This window comes from Nematostella vectensis, chromosome 13 (assembly GCF_932526225.1).
Source record: "Nematostella vectensis chromosome 13, jaNemVect1.1, whole genome shotgun sequence".
NCBI classification, from domain to species: Eukaryota; Metazoa; Cnidaria; class Anthozoa; order Actiniaria; family Edwardsiidae; genus Nematostella; species Nematostella vectensis.
Window position 1 is genome coordinate 11,503,475 of NC_064046.1, and position 17,675 is coordinate 11,521,149.

The following is a 17,675-nucleotide window of genomic DNA, read 5'->3' on the forward strand; positions in this document are numbered from 1 at the left end:
TTGACACTAAACGGCGGGCTTACAATGGACCGGTCATCATTTCATTTATATACATTTTCTAATATAGCATTTTCTTGTACGAATAAGATGGGAATATTTATTTATGGGATTTTGTAAAATTAAATATGTAATTTTTCTCTAAAAGCCTTACTTTGTACTATATTCAGTTTTTTCTTAGAAATGGGAAGCCTCTTAGAGCCTCGGAAGAGTGTGGAATATCTAGAGAGATTCGGTGCACGATTCTGTAAGACGTTTATTAGGATATTGCCATACTGTGTACCCCCTCCCTCTCCCCCCATAGACACAAATCAGGTTTCTACGATCCCCTCACGAAAAAGGGGATCTGCGCCCCTGCCACACCCTTATCAAGGAGGCATATCAATATTTGGGTGACCTTCATACCCTCTCGGCCGAACTCTTGGAGGCCTGGGTCTAAGGGCTTTTCAAGATCAGTGAGAAAAAGATTTGACCAAGCGATTAAGTTTTTTTAACAAATTTTGGCCGCAAGTCTCAAATTGACAGGAATCAGCATTTTTTACCATGTTTTGTGGAGATCCGGGAGCGGGAAAACTTTAGCCTTCTAAATATGGGCATTAATGCCCATGTAAGGCAATACATACGAAGGACACTATCCGTCGGGAATATGTTTGATATGCACCTTTTTTTTGAATATATCCCCTCTGGGAATTCACAACACGCCTTATTACTAAGAATCCCTCAGGGCAAATAAACACAGAGAGAAAAGACAGAAGTTATATTTGAATGGATTTTATTTTGTAAAATATTGTAAAGGTATAGCAACCACAGCGTCTGTTATCTCTTTGATCAGGCGATGGCTTTTCTCAAATGAAATGCCTTCATTCCTGTTTGCTAGATTTGCTTTTTGTCCCGCGCATATCTGATACGAGAAACCCCGCTTCATTCATAATTTCACCCTCCAAACAGACGGTCGTTTTTGTCGAACATTTGTTAATATATATCTTGTCGATAATGTCTTACTTTAAATGGGGACTTAAACAGCACACTAGCATACACACATCGGCACCAGTAGGGCCAAGAAGTGAAGCTAGCACATTCTATTTCCCGTGCAGTTCGGCAACCATGGACAGCTGTTTTGTCCTCATTAGGACTCGTCAGCATGGCATAGCCAGATAGCCGGTTTGCCTCAGTTAAACTTCATCGGCAATAAACTGCAGGGCGTCGTCGACTCGAAGTGCTTAAAACAACAGCTTAGATCCATGTGTCACGCATGACCTTTGCTATAGCCAAACTATCCTTGCGAGTATGTATACATAAATGTGGACTTTAAAAGCACACTAGCATACACACATTATTGGCACCAGTCGTGCCAAATACCAAATACCATTATTGGCCCAGTCGTGCCAAATACCAAATGCCAGATACCAAGTGTCGTGTCGGAGTCAATCAGCACTCCCCGCCACAAGCATAAGATAACACAATTATTCTACTTTAGATTCCTAATAAATAACATTCTACACAATTCTTCTAGATTCAGTCCTTTTTAGATTTTTTCGACTTTTTCTTTGACTTTTTCGTCTTTTTGGTCGCCTTTTTCGATTTTTTAGAATTCTTCTTGACAAACTTCCCATGTGGAACTTCCTCAGGGTCTAGGTAGTCACTGGTCTCGTTAGCCGAGTCAGCTTCAGGGGCTGGGATCCAGTTATTGGCTATGTACTTTTCGCCCTTTCTGACGTCACATCCGCCATGTAATGAGTTGTCGTCACGTACTCCCATCCAGCCCGTTTTTTCGTCACGCAGGAAGTTGTACCACATGATCGCTTTGCCTTTTTTTGGTTTGACAACAACCTTGGCAGAGTGGCAAAAGCGATTCAAGTTGTACAGGTCACCATCTCGTCTCTCGCGGAAATCCTAAAATTTCAAAAGAAGAAGTAAATAAAACGTAGTCACCAATTCGTGTTATAATCAATAACTTTTTGTTGTGCTTTATTTGTGAATTTTGAAATCTGATTTGTGTCACCATTTTGAGTCTTATAGCCCAATCAGGCGAAGGCCATTGAACAAAAGACGTGCTTTCGCTAAATTTGTAACAGCAAATATCTGAGGAAAAGCCAAAGTACGGACCTAGCTACGCAAGGGCACGCTGTACGAAGCTGAGGTATCTTACAAAATTCTTCAGCTATCGAAATAAAGGCTGTCGCTGTCGATCCGTGGACTAATGTGATTTTTAAACACCCCTCCAGGTTTTTGCAGTACTATATTAGTGTGAATGGTCCACGTATAGCCTCCTCCGCACGCAACTAATAATGAAAAGGACGGAAAGAATGGGTTACCTGTGGCGAAATTGCGGAGGAGGGATACTAAGGAGAAGTAGAGTTTGTCACTTCCGTTTTTTTGCCACAGGAAACCCAATCCTTTTTTTCTTTTTCTGGTCTTTGAGATGCCTGTGGAGGAGGTTAGTCCGCGTATCTAATTAGACGCTGTTAATACGGGGCACTGCATACTGACCGTCTCGTTAAAGTTGGGTACGTCCGCTACAGGGAATGCCGTCTCTCCTCCTTCCTCGACATCATTAAGGTAATAAAGGATGGTGATATACCTGACAGTGAAAATGACAGAGAATTGATTTTTCACTTTTTTTTTTCGTTTTCAAGGGGGGCTCGTCGAGTTTATTATATTTTTAGTATATGTTTAGTATATTTTTGTTATTTTTATCTGCGTTATCTATCTCTTTACTGCAATATTCAGACCACTTTGGTATATATATACACAAGGGTATTATATATGATTAATAATAAATCAATAAATAGACAAGTTTTTATACTGATTCTTTCCTATATATTAGTTCTTTCCTATTCTAAGCGTTCCTTTTCCATTCCATTCCTCCCTTTCATCCCTTCCATTCCCTTTTCGCGTATTCTTCCTTTCCTAATAATCCCTTCCCTTCCCTTCCCCTACCCTGTCGTGTCATTTGTACCTGCACAGACGGCAGAAGGGTACGCGTAGCAGGTTGAAGTGGCAACACGATGTCTCAGGAAAGTCTGATTTCCTTGTGCCGTCGTAGTGAGCGTTATAATGTCCACGTTTCTTGTACCCGACAACCTGCAGGGGCTCAGAGCCATATATGATCTCCTTTGACAGACGAGTTAGTTTTAAGATCCTGAAATAAAAGAGAAAATAGTTATACGTTACCCTAACCGCCGCATATGCCTCACTCTCACTCGCATTCCCCCCACCCCTCCCACCCCTTCCCTTTGTTCTCTCTTTGTCTTCAGTGCCAGAAGAAGGGGTGAGGCTCTTGGGCACGAGCCCGCAATATTTAAATATACATATAAGGGAATGACCCGTGTGCGCTGGCTGAAACATTTTACAAATGGTTCTGTATTGTTCCCTCTTCACAACCACCACCCAATATTTCGAGGCCTGCTACTGCTCCATTCCGCTCTCCTAACAATGCTGTCGATCTCTGAATCAGCCACACATAGATTTTTCTATTTAGCCACTTATGCCCTATCCCTTCCCCAGAGTAGCATCCCCTGATTCTCATCTACCTTGAAACCTTCTCATCTTTCTTGAAATCCACACCTGGTCCTTATTTGATGTGTTGCCTTCCCCCTTCTCCTACCATGGACCCCACCTCATTCCCACGTACCTCTCTCATAGAATCCTCAGAGTCTTATCTGCCTTTCGCCCCTGAGATAACCACACCTGGTCGCTGAAGCGGTCCTAATTTGGGGCGGATGTGTTTTATTCCCCCCTCCCCTACCATGGACCCCACCTCATTCCCACGTACCTCTCTCGTAGAATCCTTAGATTCTTATCAGCCTTTCGCCCCTGAGATAACCACACCTGGTCGCTGAAGCGGTCCTGATTTGGGGCGGATGTGTTTTATTCCCCCCTCCCCTACCATGGACCCCACCTCATTCCCACGTACCTCTCTCGTAGAATCCTTAGATTCTTATCAGCCTTGCGCCCCTGGAATAGCCACACCTGGTCGCTGAAGCGGTCCTTGTGGTGGGGGTGATGCTCTTTAAGATTGTTCATGTACATGTCGATGTCCTGGGTGGGAAAGGTTTTCCACTCCTCGTAATCAATCACTCCTAAAACGGTGGCACAAAAAATATGATTGGATTTGAGATTAATATAGGGTTTCTGTAAATATTTTTCTACTTACCGTCATCTTTAAGTTCTTTGAGATCCAAGTTTTCGATCCTATGGTGAATGTATATTATAAGTATTTAGGCATCGGTATATTCACAACATTTCTTATCTATATTTCATATAATACGAATAGATTATATAGAAATTGGACTACAGGCGCTCGGTGCTTTCCCTCCCCCTTGACCTCATTCGATCGTTTCTTATTCTTCTTGTTTCTTATAGAGGCTGTATGACGAGGTTCTTAAAATACGTCCTCTCGCGCGGAAAAGTAAAGATTAAGCGTTCAACTATCAGGTCCCAAACGCTCCAAGTGAAATATCGAGTTGAAGTATGTTTTGTTTAAACCTGAAATACAGCAATTTTTGGCCGCCATTATTTATGAACGTTTTATACGGGCTTTATTTTCACTTTTTACAGCTTTGCTGTTGGAGTTTTGAGCTAATTTTTCCACCAAGAGAATACCAAACGATGCTCTTTCTAATGAATGTAGCGAGAAGGCGTAATTTTGATGGGAATTTAAGCCATACGGCCCCTTTAAGTATAAATATCTCTTTTTTTCTAACACCTACATGACTGCACTATCCAACCCAATACCACCCACCACCCCCCGGGTACGCGCCTGGTCTACTTATTGCTTATTTTGTGTCCATAACAGCTCTCTTTGTTTCGTATTTAGACTTAATAGCTTATAAATGTATAGAAAAACGACCGGTATAAATATTTAAACAATGCACGCTGGCGTTTATTTCCTAATATCACACAGGCACTCATCCAATCAGAGAGCTGAAATGTTATCAATTTATTAACTTACATTTCCTCAATGTCGTAGTCTTCCAAAGCCAGATATTTAACCCTCTCAGCAAAGATCATAATCTGGTGTCGTATAAGCATAAAAATATTATTTCATAGGCGGACAAAGTCTACATAAAACCTTGATTTTAGTAGTGTCGCGCTCGTTCCAAGTAATGCCTTCGAGTCAGCATATCAATATTTGGGTGACCTTTAAACCTGCTCGGTCAATCTCTTGGAGGCCTGGGTCTCAGGGCATTTCAAGATTAGTGAGATAAAGATTTGACCAAGTGATCACTTTTTTCTTGACAAATTCTTGCCGCGAGTCTCAAATTGACAGGAATCAGCATTTTTCACCATTATTTCTGGAGATCAGGGAGCGAAAATGTTTAGCTTTTCTAAATATGGGCACCAATGTCTATATAAGGAAATACAAACGAAGGACACTATCCATGGGGAATATGTTTGATATGCTGCTCTTCGTTGGTGCTTACCTCTTTCTTGGTGATTTGAAAATCCCTGTCCACGTCCCAATTGAGAAAGTAACCAGCCGTGCTGTTTGAATGACCTAAAGAAAAATAAAACATGTTAGCTTATGGTGACCGTTTGAGCGATCGCTCGTCAAGCGGTGTTGCATCAATAATGGTGATGATGATGATGTTTGAAGATGATGATGATTATTATAATGATAGTGATGATGTTGATGATCATTAATGCTGTTTGAGCCATAGGATAGCTGTAATGAAGATGATTATGACAATATGGCGATGTTGCTGTATTGGAGGATGGGTGGGGTGGGTGGGGTGGGTGGATGGGGGGCGGAAACCCCTCCTTCGACAGCCAAAGGAAATGGCAAATACACGAGAAAGGATGGAGGTTGGGTTTGCTGGTGACTCGGCAATTATTGGCTGCTTTTTATGGCTTGTATTTATGCCAAAGATCGGTATACCCCGACTCCCTCTGATTCTAGCTTTTAATTTTTACCCTCGGTAGACCTGATCATCTTTTGTGTCTGTCTCTGATGGGGCCACCCCCCCCCCCCCCCTTCCATCCCCCCTTTGATTCTAATGATTGCTTTTAATTCTTACCCTCGGTAGACCTAATCATTTTCTTGTATTTGTCTGTGATGGGGTCAAGATGGATATCACTCGAGTGCATTCCCGCTTTTTTTGCTTTTTTCAAGATGTAATCACATTCCTCATCGGAAAGAAAATTAGGAATTTCTGCAAATATAAAAAGGATATTATAAATATATTTATATATATGTGTGTTAAGGCTGTCCCAAAGATGCTCCAAATTTCTTAAAAAGATGCTTCAAAAATACCAAAAAGTTGCCAAAAGTTGCTCCAAAAATTGCAAAAAGTTGCCACAAATTTGCAAAAGTTGCCAAAAAGATGCTCAAAAAATGGAATAAGAATTATCGAAAAATTTGTCCAAAAATTTGTAAAAATTTGCCAACAAATCTACCCCATTTTATAAAACGGCAGAGAGAATGCTGCTTTCTATTTCTCTTCGACATTTTAAAAAAAATATATTTTTTGATTCGACATTAAACGCAAATACTTAATACTAATATACAATGCAAAATGTATTTAACGATGATGCAATAAAAGAGGCATCTTGTAAAAACAATCAGCTATCAGCTATCAGTCATGTTGTCGCTTGTTGTTGTTGTCGCTCGCTTGTTGTCTAATAATAAGTTCATTGTCACTCGAGCACTCCGCCATTTTGAATAATCATAGTAATGAACGCTGACCAACATAACTGCCTCCTCGTCAAACCATAGGTTGACCAATGACCATTAATAATATTACCAGATTAATAAATGATGTAAGTAGTTAAAAAACGCGAGAGTTCAATAGTTTGATACCAAGAACAAGAAAATAAGCAAAAGATGCACATTTGAGGTGAATATATCCCTAAAAACCCTAAAAAGACAGCAAAAGTGCTCTCATTTACAAAAGATGCCCGGGAAGAGAAAAGTTGCCGCAAATCCTTAAGATTGCTCAAAAGTTGCTGAGCATCTTAGGGACAGCCCTAATGTGTGTGGATTTTTTTGCGTCACGTATGCCTCCATATGTGGCGGATCCCTAGCAGATAAAGGAGAACTTGGTGCACACTCACCCCTTTCTCTATGCGAGCTAGTGTTATATGACGGGCATGATTAAATTCTCATAAGACAATGCCACCCCTTCCCTCTCGCCAATAAAAGAGATGTTACGGCTCTTTGTGATATATAGCTCGTGCCTTATTCTCAACTCTTTCTATTGCTAATAAACGGATTCTAAAATAATGGAAAAATACTATATCAAAACGTTAAAATTACTTGCTTACCAAATATGGGAGGCTGTATCGCTCGTGTTATCATCGAAACAGTCTTGCCCTCCTCGAGTTTAACCCTCCGCTTGTGTCCAACCTAAACAAGAGAGATAAAACATATGCTTTAAACAACGGGGAAATTGGAATATACTCCGCTTTTATCCTAATTTAAATTGAATTTCAAGAAATTTAAGCGCATGTCTGTTGTTGTTGTTTTTTTACCGAAAATGCATCTCATTTGCATATACCATTAGTCACACAGTCGCCACATAGTCTTTAAAATTGTAATTTGCTCAATGATAAAAAATGATATCAAGTTAACGCTGAGCTCTGAGCTTAATTCACAATACTTTCTTTTTTATTGCTTTTTCATAGTATAAGTATTATGAATGTAGGGCATTCATAGTTTCATGAAGAATGAATTCTGATATTTTTCAGAAAAATGAAAGAAAAAGAAAAGATCTCTGCGAAGAGCTCAAACGGTAGGCGAGTCGTAGTTCACCAATGATAGAAATATGCTGCACCAACCTTGACTGGGTCCCAGCGGTAAAGTCTTGCTCTTCCATCGTCCAAGCACGGTCCTTCGTCGGCCACGTCAATACGACAATGCTGCCTCGAACAATCACTCTTTTCATCAGGATTTTTGCTAAAGTTATTACTGGCAATACAGTAATCAAAAGCTATGGAGATTAGAGTCAGATACAGAAATAACTTTATCATGATAAACACCGTAGTCTAAGGAGATCGGGAAGGTTAGCTCATGGCTCTGCGAAGTCTTTGTGGCTCTTTTTGTGTTGTGCAGGTACTAAAAAAGTTTTGCAAAGGAAACATGTGACTTTGAAGGGGAAAAGGACAGTACAATACGGTGCCTGTCAGACGAGTATTAATAAATAATGAGCCACGCTAATTCAAATTACATTTTATTTGTCAAGAAAGTACCCGTCGTATAGTTAATGCCTGTGTTTATCTTAGTTTCTAATTAACGTCTCATGCAATAATGTGAATATTTACTTTTTCCGCAACGATTTTTTTTTGTAAAATATTCAAATAGCGCACAGATTCATACTGCTTTTCCTGTATTCGATATTGCTGTTACCGAAGATAATCAATGTTCGAACTGTCGATGGTCTGAGGGGGCGTTCAATAGATATGAGGCGTTCATTATAAACTGTAACAAAATAACATTTTAAATTTCAGTCAGGATAACGTTAAATTGTAGCCTGCGTAGCAAGGTCTCAACATTGAGCAAGACGCTTCTCGCTCAGATTATACAAGAAAGCAATTATATTTGTTTTATATTACCGAAATTCCTGTGTCATTTGTGTTTGACCTCGGAGGGAGTGTTGGTGTGTGATTTAGTGGGGGGGGGGGGGGGGGGTTAATAGAGGGGCGTTCAATACAGACTTGTAAGCTTAAGGGTGGGCGTTCATTTAGAAAGGAAGCGTTTATTAGATCATTTACGGTATTCCAGATTAAGCAGAGACATAAAAAATGTAGCCATGTAGAGATTTCTCTCCTGGGGGAGAGGTGGGTGCCGTAGATCAGGTATTCTTCCGCAGAAAAAGTTTCTTTCTGCCAATACCATTCAAGGCCTTCGATATTTTGGTCGAGTGTCAAATCTTTTTACATTCGCCCTTCCACAAACAAAACTTTATTCTACCTGAGGGACGAGTTTCAAAAATCGGAAATCACGTTTCACGAAAAACTGATAAACTGACGACAAGGATCAATCTTTACTCGGAAATCACGATTCACGATTTTTGAAGAGCATAGATCACGATTCACGATTTTTAAAGAGCATATAGATCACGATTCACGCTGATCAAATTTCGTCATTCACGAATTATGGCGAAGGTCGCAATCACGGATCACGGTTTACAATTTGTCCTTTTTACGATTCACGATAAGGCCGTTCACGGATCACGAAGAATAACCCTTATCGCCTCTGTACCCTAAGCCCGTCCTTTTATAAATGTCGATCAACCACTTTGAAAAACGTTTTTAAAACCAAATTTATTTGAAGAAAGCACATTTGAGGGGCACAGGAATAACTGCTTCTCTTCACAGGTAATGCAAATGTTTTTTTAATGATCATTATCTTTTATCTTTTTTTAATATCATTTATTTGTAAAATATTAAATTAACTTTGCTATTTAAAATCTCTGACCATATGAGCCGGGTCTTCAGAGTCATCGAAACTGCTTTTGCTTCCAATGTTCGACGGATCAAAAGCCGTCAGCCAGTTATTCGCTACCCATTTATGCCCTTTGCTTACACCACAACCTCCATGTATGGTATAATCATCCCTCTCGCCAAGGAATCCGTTATCCTCGTCAACAAAATGGTTGTACCAAAGGATGGCTTTGCCAAGCTCGGGTTTCACAAGGAGACGGGAGTCTTTGCAATACTGAAGCAGGTTGAATCTGTCTCCTCGTTTCTCACGTACAAAAGCCTACAGAAGAGAGTGCACAATGAATTATATATTTCATATTTGATGGCGGAACTAGCTGTGGGGAAGAGTGGGATATTCTACAGAATATTCGACGGTGTTTCGAGGGCAAATTGCGGCTCTATATTTTGCCTCAGCGGAGACTGTGGTTAGATGGTTTTTGGAAAATGGTTTGTCATTATTATGCGTTTAGGCTGATTGTCGTAGGCATTGAATCAAGCAAAAGAAAACGGGTAACACAACAGACAAAAAAGAAAGGGTGACTTTTCATAAAGTTTTGGTACATTGCTCACTGTAGTTAAATGCAACAAGGGTTTATAAATGTTATGTTCAGCATTATGGGCAATGGTGACTGTTTTTGTTAGTGCATCTAAAAAAATAAAAATTAAAAACCTTAACAGCCTGAATTGTCACCTGATACCACTATTCATAAGAACAAATTAGGTCTGATTTGAAAATTCTAGGTTAGTTAAGGTTCAGTGCGAACGGCGAATGGCAATTGCCAAATGGCAGTTCTACGACCGAAAGGTGTTTATGCGTAGCAATTATTTGTTAAAATAAAGGTGATAAATAAGCTCAAGCGTTATCAGAACCATATATAAATTGTATTAAATGGATAGCCAAATGTTTTATTTACATTTTTCTGAATTTTTGGGAAAACAGATATTTTGGGTCCTTCCGGTCGTAGAACTGGCATTCGTCAATCGCCATTTGTCATTTGCACTGACAACGTTTTTTGAAATAGGTGCATGCTGCTCCGTCATAATGTCCTAGTACCAGTCTTACCGTACCTCGTACCAGTCTTACCGTACCTCGTACCAGTCTTACCGTACCTCGTACCAGTCTTACCGTACCTCGTACCAGTCTTACCGTACCTCGTACCAGTCTTACCGTACCTCGTACCAGTCTTACCGTACCTCGTACCAGTCTTACCGTACCTCGTACCAGTCTTACAGTTACCTCGTACCAGTCTTACCGTACCTCGTACCAGTCTTACAGTTACCTCGTACCAGTCTTACCGTACCTCGTACCAGTCTTACAGTACTTCGTACCAGTCTTACCGTACCTCGTACCAGTCTTACAGTTACCTCGTACCAGTCTTACCGTACCTCGTACCAGTCTTACCGTACCTCGTACCAGTCTTACCGTACTTCGTACCAGTCTTACCGTACCTCGTACCAGTCTTACCGTACTTCGTACCAGTCTAACAGTTACCTCGATAAGGGAAATGATCGGGATCGCCAGTGCTGAATAACGTATGCGCATGCGCATGCTTTGGCGAAAACAAGCACAATCGTAGTGTTGAATCGTTCGAGTAAAGGTACGAAAGGCTGACTTCAGTTGCTATTTTGACTAACTGTACAACATTAGAACCATACTGTACAAAAGATGACAGATTTGTGTGATAATGAGGGAGTCATAAAGAAAATTATAGCCTAATGTTTGGTCTAGTTTTCTTAGCATTCGCCAAAATGTGACAGCTGCCGGTAAAAGACGCCATTTTAAAACAAAAAGGCTGGTTTAACCGCGCGGTACTTGAACTAGTCTTGCGTTTTTCAGCACTGGCATCGGGATCACACTCACCTCTTCGCTGTAGGTTTCGTTGTCAGCGGCAGGGAACGCTGTCTCGCCTCCCTCAGGTACCTCATTTAGATAGTACAAGACCGTGGCATAACTAAGGGGAAAAACACGAATGAGTGAGTTGTATTGATAGTGTACAGGACAACGTGGTATAACTAAGGGGAAAAAACACGAATGAGCAAGTTATATTGATAGTACAAGACCGTGGCATAACTAAGGGGAAAAAACACGAATGAGCAAGTTATATTGATAGTACAAGACCGTGGCATAACTTAGGGGGAAAACAGGAATGAGTAAGTTATATTTATAGTACAAGACCGTGGCATAACTTAGGGGGAGAGCACGAATGAGTATGTTATATTGATGTGTACGAGCTTTGGATCTCAATCTTTTTTTCGCCGTGATGGCATCACGGAGGAAAACTGAAAATGCAAGAAGGTTACGACAACGCAAAATGACTGACGATTATGATGATGATGTTGATAAATGATGATGAATGGTAGTTAATGACGACGACGGCGATAATAATTACAACAATGATGATGATGAAAAGGAAGAATAAGATGATCATGATCTTTATCAAAAAGAAGAAAAAGAAGAAAGAGAAGGAGGAGGAAGAGGAGAATGAAAAAAAGAAAAAGTAAAAGAAAGGTTGGAAGAAGAAGATGGGGATGGTGATCGTATAATTTAGCTTGTAATCTACTTACCGACAGAGCCTGCATTGCACCCGGTCAGCGCCGACAATGTGACAACACTTGTATCCCGGATGTTCACTGATTGACTGGCTGTCATAATGACCATTATAATGACCATCTTTACCGTATCGCACGACCTGTTAGACAAGCAAAATGATTTACCTCCAGCTTATCTCATTAGACCATCAGAGGGCTTATCGGTTTTCTAAACGTCTAAACGTCAATAGACTATTTGCTATTATTTCTTATGTCTTTTGCCCTGCCCCTTGCGAACATATGTCTATACACCTGATGGCGGTACAAACTAGTTCTTGTTATATTTAATACCCTGACGCGTACCCTTTCACAGCACTTAAACGTTGGCTCTACCATCGAAAATGGTGGGACAAAACATTTTCGCGCCTTATAAAAAAACCCGGGCAAGTTTTTCGTAAATGGTGAGGTGGCATCAGCAATATCATTACAGGACCTGATACACAGGCTAATATAGCAGGCGCGTACACAGGGGGGTTGCGCAGGGTGCGCGCACCAACCCCCCCCCCCCCCCCCCTTGGCGACCAAAAGGGTCATTTCTTATTAAGGAATCTTCAAATCTTATGCTTTTTCCATGTGATACCTATGACTGCGCACCCCCTCAGCCAATCCTGTTTACGCGCCTGTACAACCCGTGTCGAATCATTTACCTGGACGGGCTCACTTCCTTGCATTAGCTCCGGTGGTAATCTTGTCAGCTTTCCGGTTCTACAATAATAGAATTAAAATAAAACCAACAGCACGTGACCATCCATGCGGTATACCGCTGACTCACCTTGCGCGCAGCCTCTTCATGACGTCGTCAGCCTTTCGACCTTGACCAAGCCAGGCCTGGTTGCTGTATCGTTCTCGATGACGTGGGTGCTGGTCCTTCAGTGTGTCCATGTACGACACAATAGAGGCTGTCGGGAAGGTGGGCCAGTCGTCATCCGTCACTCCGCCTGCGATCAATAGGGTCAGCTGTTAGATTTGCCAAACAGCTTAGTTAAAGAGCAAGATAGACGGCTTTACGATGCTGGCGTTGTTTGGTCTTCAGTTTTTCTTTTAAACGCAGAACCGTGTTAAGTACAACCGTAAAGTTTTAAATGTAATGAGAGTTCTCTAAAAAAGTGAAGAATGAATACTGGGACATTGGCAGCAAATCGTATGTCATACACTCGTTTATTCAATGAATTTACTTCATACATTGACGGATTTACCATAACCCCGGGGAATTAAAGAAGGACAATCACGCCGCCATTTTATGCTTCCGCTCAATAATGTCGAGTGACTCAGAGAATCCATTTCCATCGGCTAATTCAAGCGAGTTACCAAGATATTTTCAATTAAATATAGTTAATTACGTATAAGACTTCATTCATAGATTGTTATTTTGAAGTTTTCTTGTGATGAACCGTTGTATTTTTAATTTAAAACAATAACAAATGAGTGGCTGATCGACATTCTTTAACGTACCATCTTCAAACTGGCGAAGATCCAACTTCTCTATCCTACAAAATACAGTAAACATTTGGGAAAACATTTGTTAATTAGCATTAATGATAGGACACAAATACAAATGGAATGTAAATTAGTACAAATTTGGCTTGTAGTGGAAGCCGAGGGGATTTAAGGGGGGGAGGGGGGGGGGGAGGGGGTTGCAATACATTCGACATTTATATCTCTGATACTTACATCTCCTCAACTTCTTCTAGACTCAAGTAAAGGTATTTGTAGAATTCTGCGAAGTCTTTAACCTGTATATAAAAAAGGTAAAGAAAAATAATATGTGTGTCTTCGTAAAGAGGTGGGTTGGATGACATTTTAGTCCTGTTCCATCCAAGTTTAGGATATGCTCGATAGTAGTGATCTACAAAACAAGTCTGAGACAGTAACCATTTTACATCGGCTGATGTGTAAAACTATTGCTATGTTTTCTATTCAAATTGGTAAATGAAGTGTAATAACACTTTAAACTGAGATTTTTAGATGATATATTGACACAAGTTTTCCCTGGAGACCAGAGGCTCCGAGGGTTTTTCGAGCGAAGCGAGAGTTTGAGAGTTTTTCGAGCGAAGCGAGATTTTTCGAACGAAACGAGAAAAGCGGATATTCAGCCTCTGGAACCCAAGGTAACACAAGTTCTTTTTGTCTTAAAATGATTGAGTTAAAATAGTAACAAGGGTGTGGCTGTGGCTGCAAGAGTTATTAATGTTAGCAGTCACCCGTGAATACGAGTTGAGGTGTTATACTGAAAGGTTTAACTCATAAATGTACCACTAAATACCTCTTCCCTAGTAATCTTGCCATCTCGATCGAAGTCCCAGCTGTTAAAACTTGCCGCGGCTCCTTGAGAGTGTCCTAAACAAAAAAAGGTGAAACAAATATTGTTGCTGTTTTTTCGCCAAGTTACATCCGATGCATGCATACAAAAACGGCGGCGAATTCGCCGATATTATCTAGACGTCTAGCCATTTCCGGCGGTGCAGATAGGCTCACACGGAGTTGCTCCATCGTCTCTCAAGACGGACAGATGCCGGTGACGACATTCAATGCGCGCATACAAAAACAATTTAATGTCCTGCCCTATATCCAAGATGGCGATCTTCTCGTCGATGAATTGAGTTTACTTGCGAAAAAAATTCCATCTATATAACTACTTGTACAGAGGCTAAGGCCTGGGAGATAACCAAAGCAAACCTAAACGTTACTTTTTTTAAATAGGTCAAAATAGCATAAACGTTTTGCAAAGGTACGCGTTTACGCGCACAGCTTAGGCATAGGAAGTCGATTATGCGCAGACTCATCCGTTCTCAAAGACCATATCAATTTAAACAATTAGGCTACGATACACGTTGCAATTTTGTACGCTCGCACGAGCGAATTTCAATTGCCAGCTCACAATCGCAAGGTATTACTGCCGCGACGCCGAATTCGCCGATATTTAGTTACCTGATTAGTCCGATACTTACTGGCGATAAAACTCGCTCATACTCGAGCGTACAAAATCACTTAGTGTGTCCGTAGGGTTAAGGTAACCTGGGTGCTCCAAATGACAGGCCGGGCGGACGCGTTCGTTTCTCTCGCACGCCCCCCCCCCCCCCCCCCCCCCCCCCCCCGGCTCTGCGGGTTTTCGGAAACCTCAAACTTCTGGATTCACACACACACTTCTGGATTCACACACATACAAACCTACCTGAGATGTTCTTCTTGGCGTCCAATAGCCGTTTGTCGAAGTGCATGATGCTTGTCTGAAGACCTTTCTTGATCGCTAGCTGCTTGATGTGTTCGACCTCATCATGACTAAGAAAATTGGGGATTTCTTGAAAGAGCAAAGAAGCAAAAGTCGATGAGAAATTGTATTCTCTTACTAAAGTAACGGTTTTGCATATAGAATCAACCCTTTATACACAAATTACTAGAATAAAAACAGGGAACTGTAGTCCCCATCATAAGCATCCCTTAAAAAAATCGTTACCCATTTTATATAATCTGTCCTGTGTGGAAACAGAAAGTTATAGTCCCTGTCTGGCAAATCTGCTAGACGCTCGTCATCATGGTGGTGTGTGAAGAAGAAAGGAGAGGGGGGGGGCTCAAAAGTGATAAAACCACTAATCCCACATAAGCAGAAAATTCGTACCAAAGACTGGTGGTTTGTTTGCAACGGTGATCATTTTCCACTTTTTTCCAGGTTCGAGTTCCAACTCTCTTGTATAGCCTTTCTGTAGAAAATAATGATTCAAAAAGAGACGTCAAGATGGGCCATAGGTGTAAAGTCTATCAGATACATATTATTTTATATGCTTGTGCGGGAAATGTTAGATACAAAAATGTATTGTTAAATTTTCAAAGATTCGAATTGCACATTTTATGTTTTGTTTTTGTGACTAAAATTTTTGTTTTGTTTACATTGTTTAATCAAAACACTATAGCCGCTGTCGACATCGCTCAGTGTTATCTGTTAAAGACACCTATTTCCCAATCTTTGACAATTAAATTACTGGATATTAAAAAAGGCAAACCACAATGTTATCGTCTTACTGTGATGGGCTCCCAGCGGTAGAGTCTTGGTCGATCGTCATCCATGCAAGGGCCTTCGTCTTCATTTCGATAACAAACTCCATTTTCGCAACTCATGTCATACTGGTCTTCAGCAAAGCACCCCAAAACAGCAAAAACAAACAGTGAAAGAGTCCTATGCGAGATCATCGGAGCCATTTCTGACAGATAATATATGGTCTTATGGGAAAATAACGAAACGCTAATGGAGGCACTGTGAAATAAGTTTTTAACATTGCTGGTCGCGCATGTGCAGTTGTAAAACTCATTCATTATTTACAAAACACATTTTGTTTAAGATTCTTTTGACTAGTTTTCGTGCCATCTTACACGCTTTTTTACTTTAGTTGACTGTAAAGTAAGATCTTCAATAGCAAAAGGAACACTTTTATTCAAATTTTCAAGAGTGAGTTGTGATAGAAAGTTTAAATGAAAAGGTTTGAGGTTTGATCGGTAGTCTATCCTGGCTCTTGACTGTTGCACGCTCACATCCGGTACCTGTCGTCCACGCCGTAGCATCAAGTTTTCTTTAATTAGCCTGCTAAAAATCACTGAGTTAGAAAAAAAGGCCGGGTTGAATAGGGTAAAAAATCCTCAAAAAGAGAACAAAAAATATCTACTCTTTTACAATATTACTGTGCTAAGTGAACGCTTGAATATGGAATTTTTCAATTGTCAGGGCTTATTTTTTCTTGCAAAATGAATTCATGATTTTGGTTGAAATGACCACTAAACCAGCTAAATTCCCCAACAGGGATTTTGCGACATCAAGCATTACAGATGCTAATCAAGCATGACAGTTACTCGATTCCTTCCTGTTCGATATATTTCGTGGCCAGCTGGCTCAATTGTATTTCGCTCGAAATACAGGGAAAAGAGGCCTCTGCTAGCAGGGAAGTCACCGACCCATCAGATATAAAATGGTCGATCCATAGACAAGAAAGCCAAATGTTACGTCGGAAATAGAATAGAATGGCCTCTAAAAATAATAAAAACACAGGCTTCCAACCCGCATAGACAGCGTAGCCGCAGGCTAACCTGTTTTTTACTCCCCCATTCCTTTCCCAGAACGACACTATTATGGCAAATGCCGTCAGTCCTCCCCTTTCTACAAGTTACGTTTCACACAACAGCTTTCAATTTATATAACTAGTGCGGAAACTTTGATAAAAGCTAGAATTTCCGTTTTGACACACTTTTTTTTTATAAGCTAGAATTTCCGTTTGGACACACTTTTTTATAAGATAGAATTTCCGTTTTGACACACTTTTTTTTATTAGCTAGAATTTCCGTTTTGACACACTTTTTTTTATAAGCTAGAATTTCCGTTTTGACACACTTTTTTATAAGCTAGAATTTCCGTTTTAAAACACATTTTTTATAAGCTAGAATTTCCGTTTTGACACACTTTTTTTATAAGCTAGAATTTCCGTTTTGACACACTTTTTTAAAGGCTAGAATTTCCGTTTTTAGAATTTAATTTTAGATCTGATAACATTTAGCGTGATCTTCATACTAAAAATATAATGATGAAAACCCTTGGGTGCGTCAGATTTTACTACAAAGTGCGTTGGCTTTTTTATGATCTGATTTTTGGACGTTATATTTAGGTTTCAGACCCCCACACCTGA

The 17,675-nt window shown here is 40.4% G+C and overlaps 2 protein-coding genes across 2 annotated transcripts; both read right to left on the reverse strand.

The window, feature by feature from the left end:
* Nucleotides 1-752: 752 nt before the first annotated feature.
* On the reverse strand, nucleotides 753-8,066 carry LOC5519431 (transmembrane prolyl 4-hydroxylase). Its single transcript, XM_032364375.2, has 10 exons — nucleotides 7,777-8,066; nucleotides 7,264-7,345; nucleotides 6,018-6,152; nucleotides 5,424-5,497; nucleotides 4,952-5,013; nucleotides 4,154-4,191; nucleotides 3,914-4,079; nucleotides 2,957-3,139; nucleotides 2,488-2,578; nucleotides 753-1,890 (listed from the first exon to the last, which is right to left on the reverse strand). Exons 1-10 carry the CDS (start codon nucleotides 7,966-7,968, stop codon nucleotides 1,513-1,515), a joined length of 1,401 nt encoding a protein of 466 aa, XP_032220266.2. The 5' UTR covers nucleotides 7,969-8,066; the 3' UTR covers nucleotides 753-1,512.
* Nucleotides 8,067-9,246: 1,180 nt separating this feature from the next.
* On the reverse strand, nucleotides 9,247-16,284 carry LOC5519416 (transmembrane prolyl 4-hydroxylase). The gene is made up of 11 exons (XM_032364376.2): nucleotides 16,027-16,284; nucleotides 15,626-15,707; nucleotides 15,182-15,307; nucleotides 14,273-14,346; nucleotides 13,681-13,742; nucleotides 13,462-13,496; nucleotides 12,782-12,947; nucleotides 12,657-12,714; nucleotides 11,986-12,110; nucleotides 11,282-11,372; nucleotides 9,247-9,700 (listed from the first exon to the last, which is right to left on the reverse strand). Exons 1-11 carry the CDS (start codon nucleotides 16,201-16,203, stop codon nucleotides 9,398-9,400), a joined length of 1,299 nt encoding a protein of 432 aa, XP_032220267.1. The 5' UTR covers nucleotides 16,204-16,284; the 3' UTR covers nucleotides 9,247-9,397.
* Nucleotides 16,285-17,675: the final 1,391 nt, after the last annotated feature.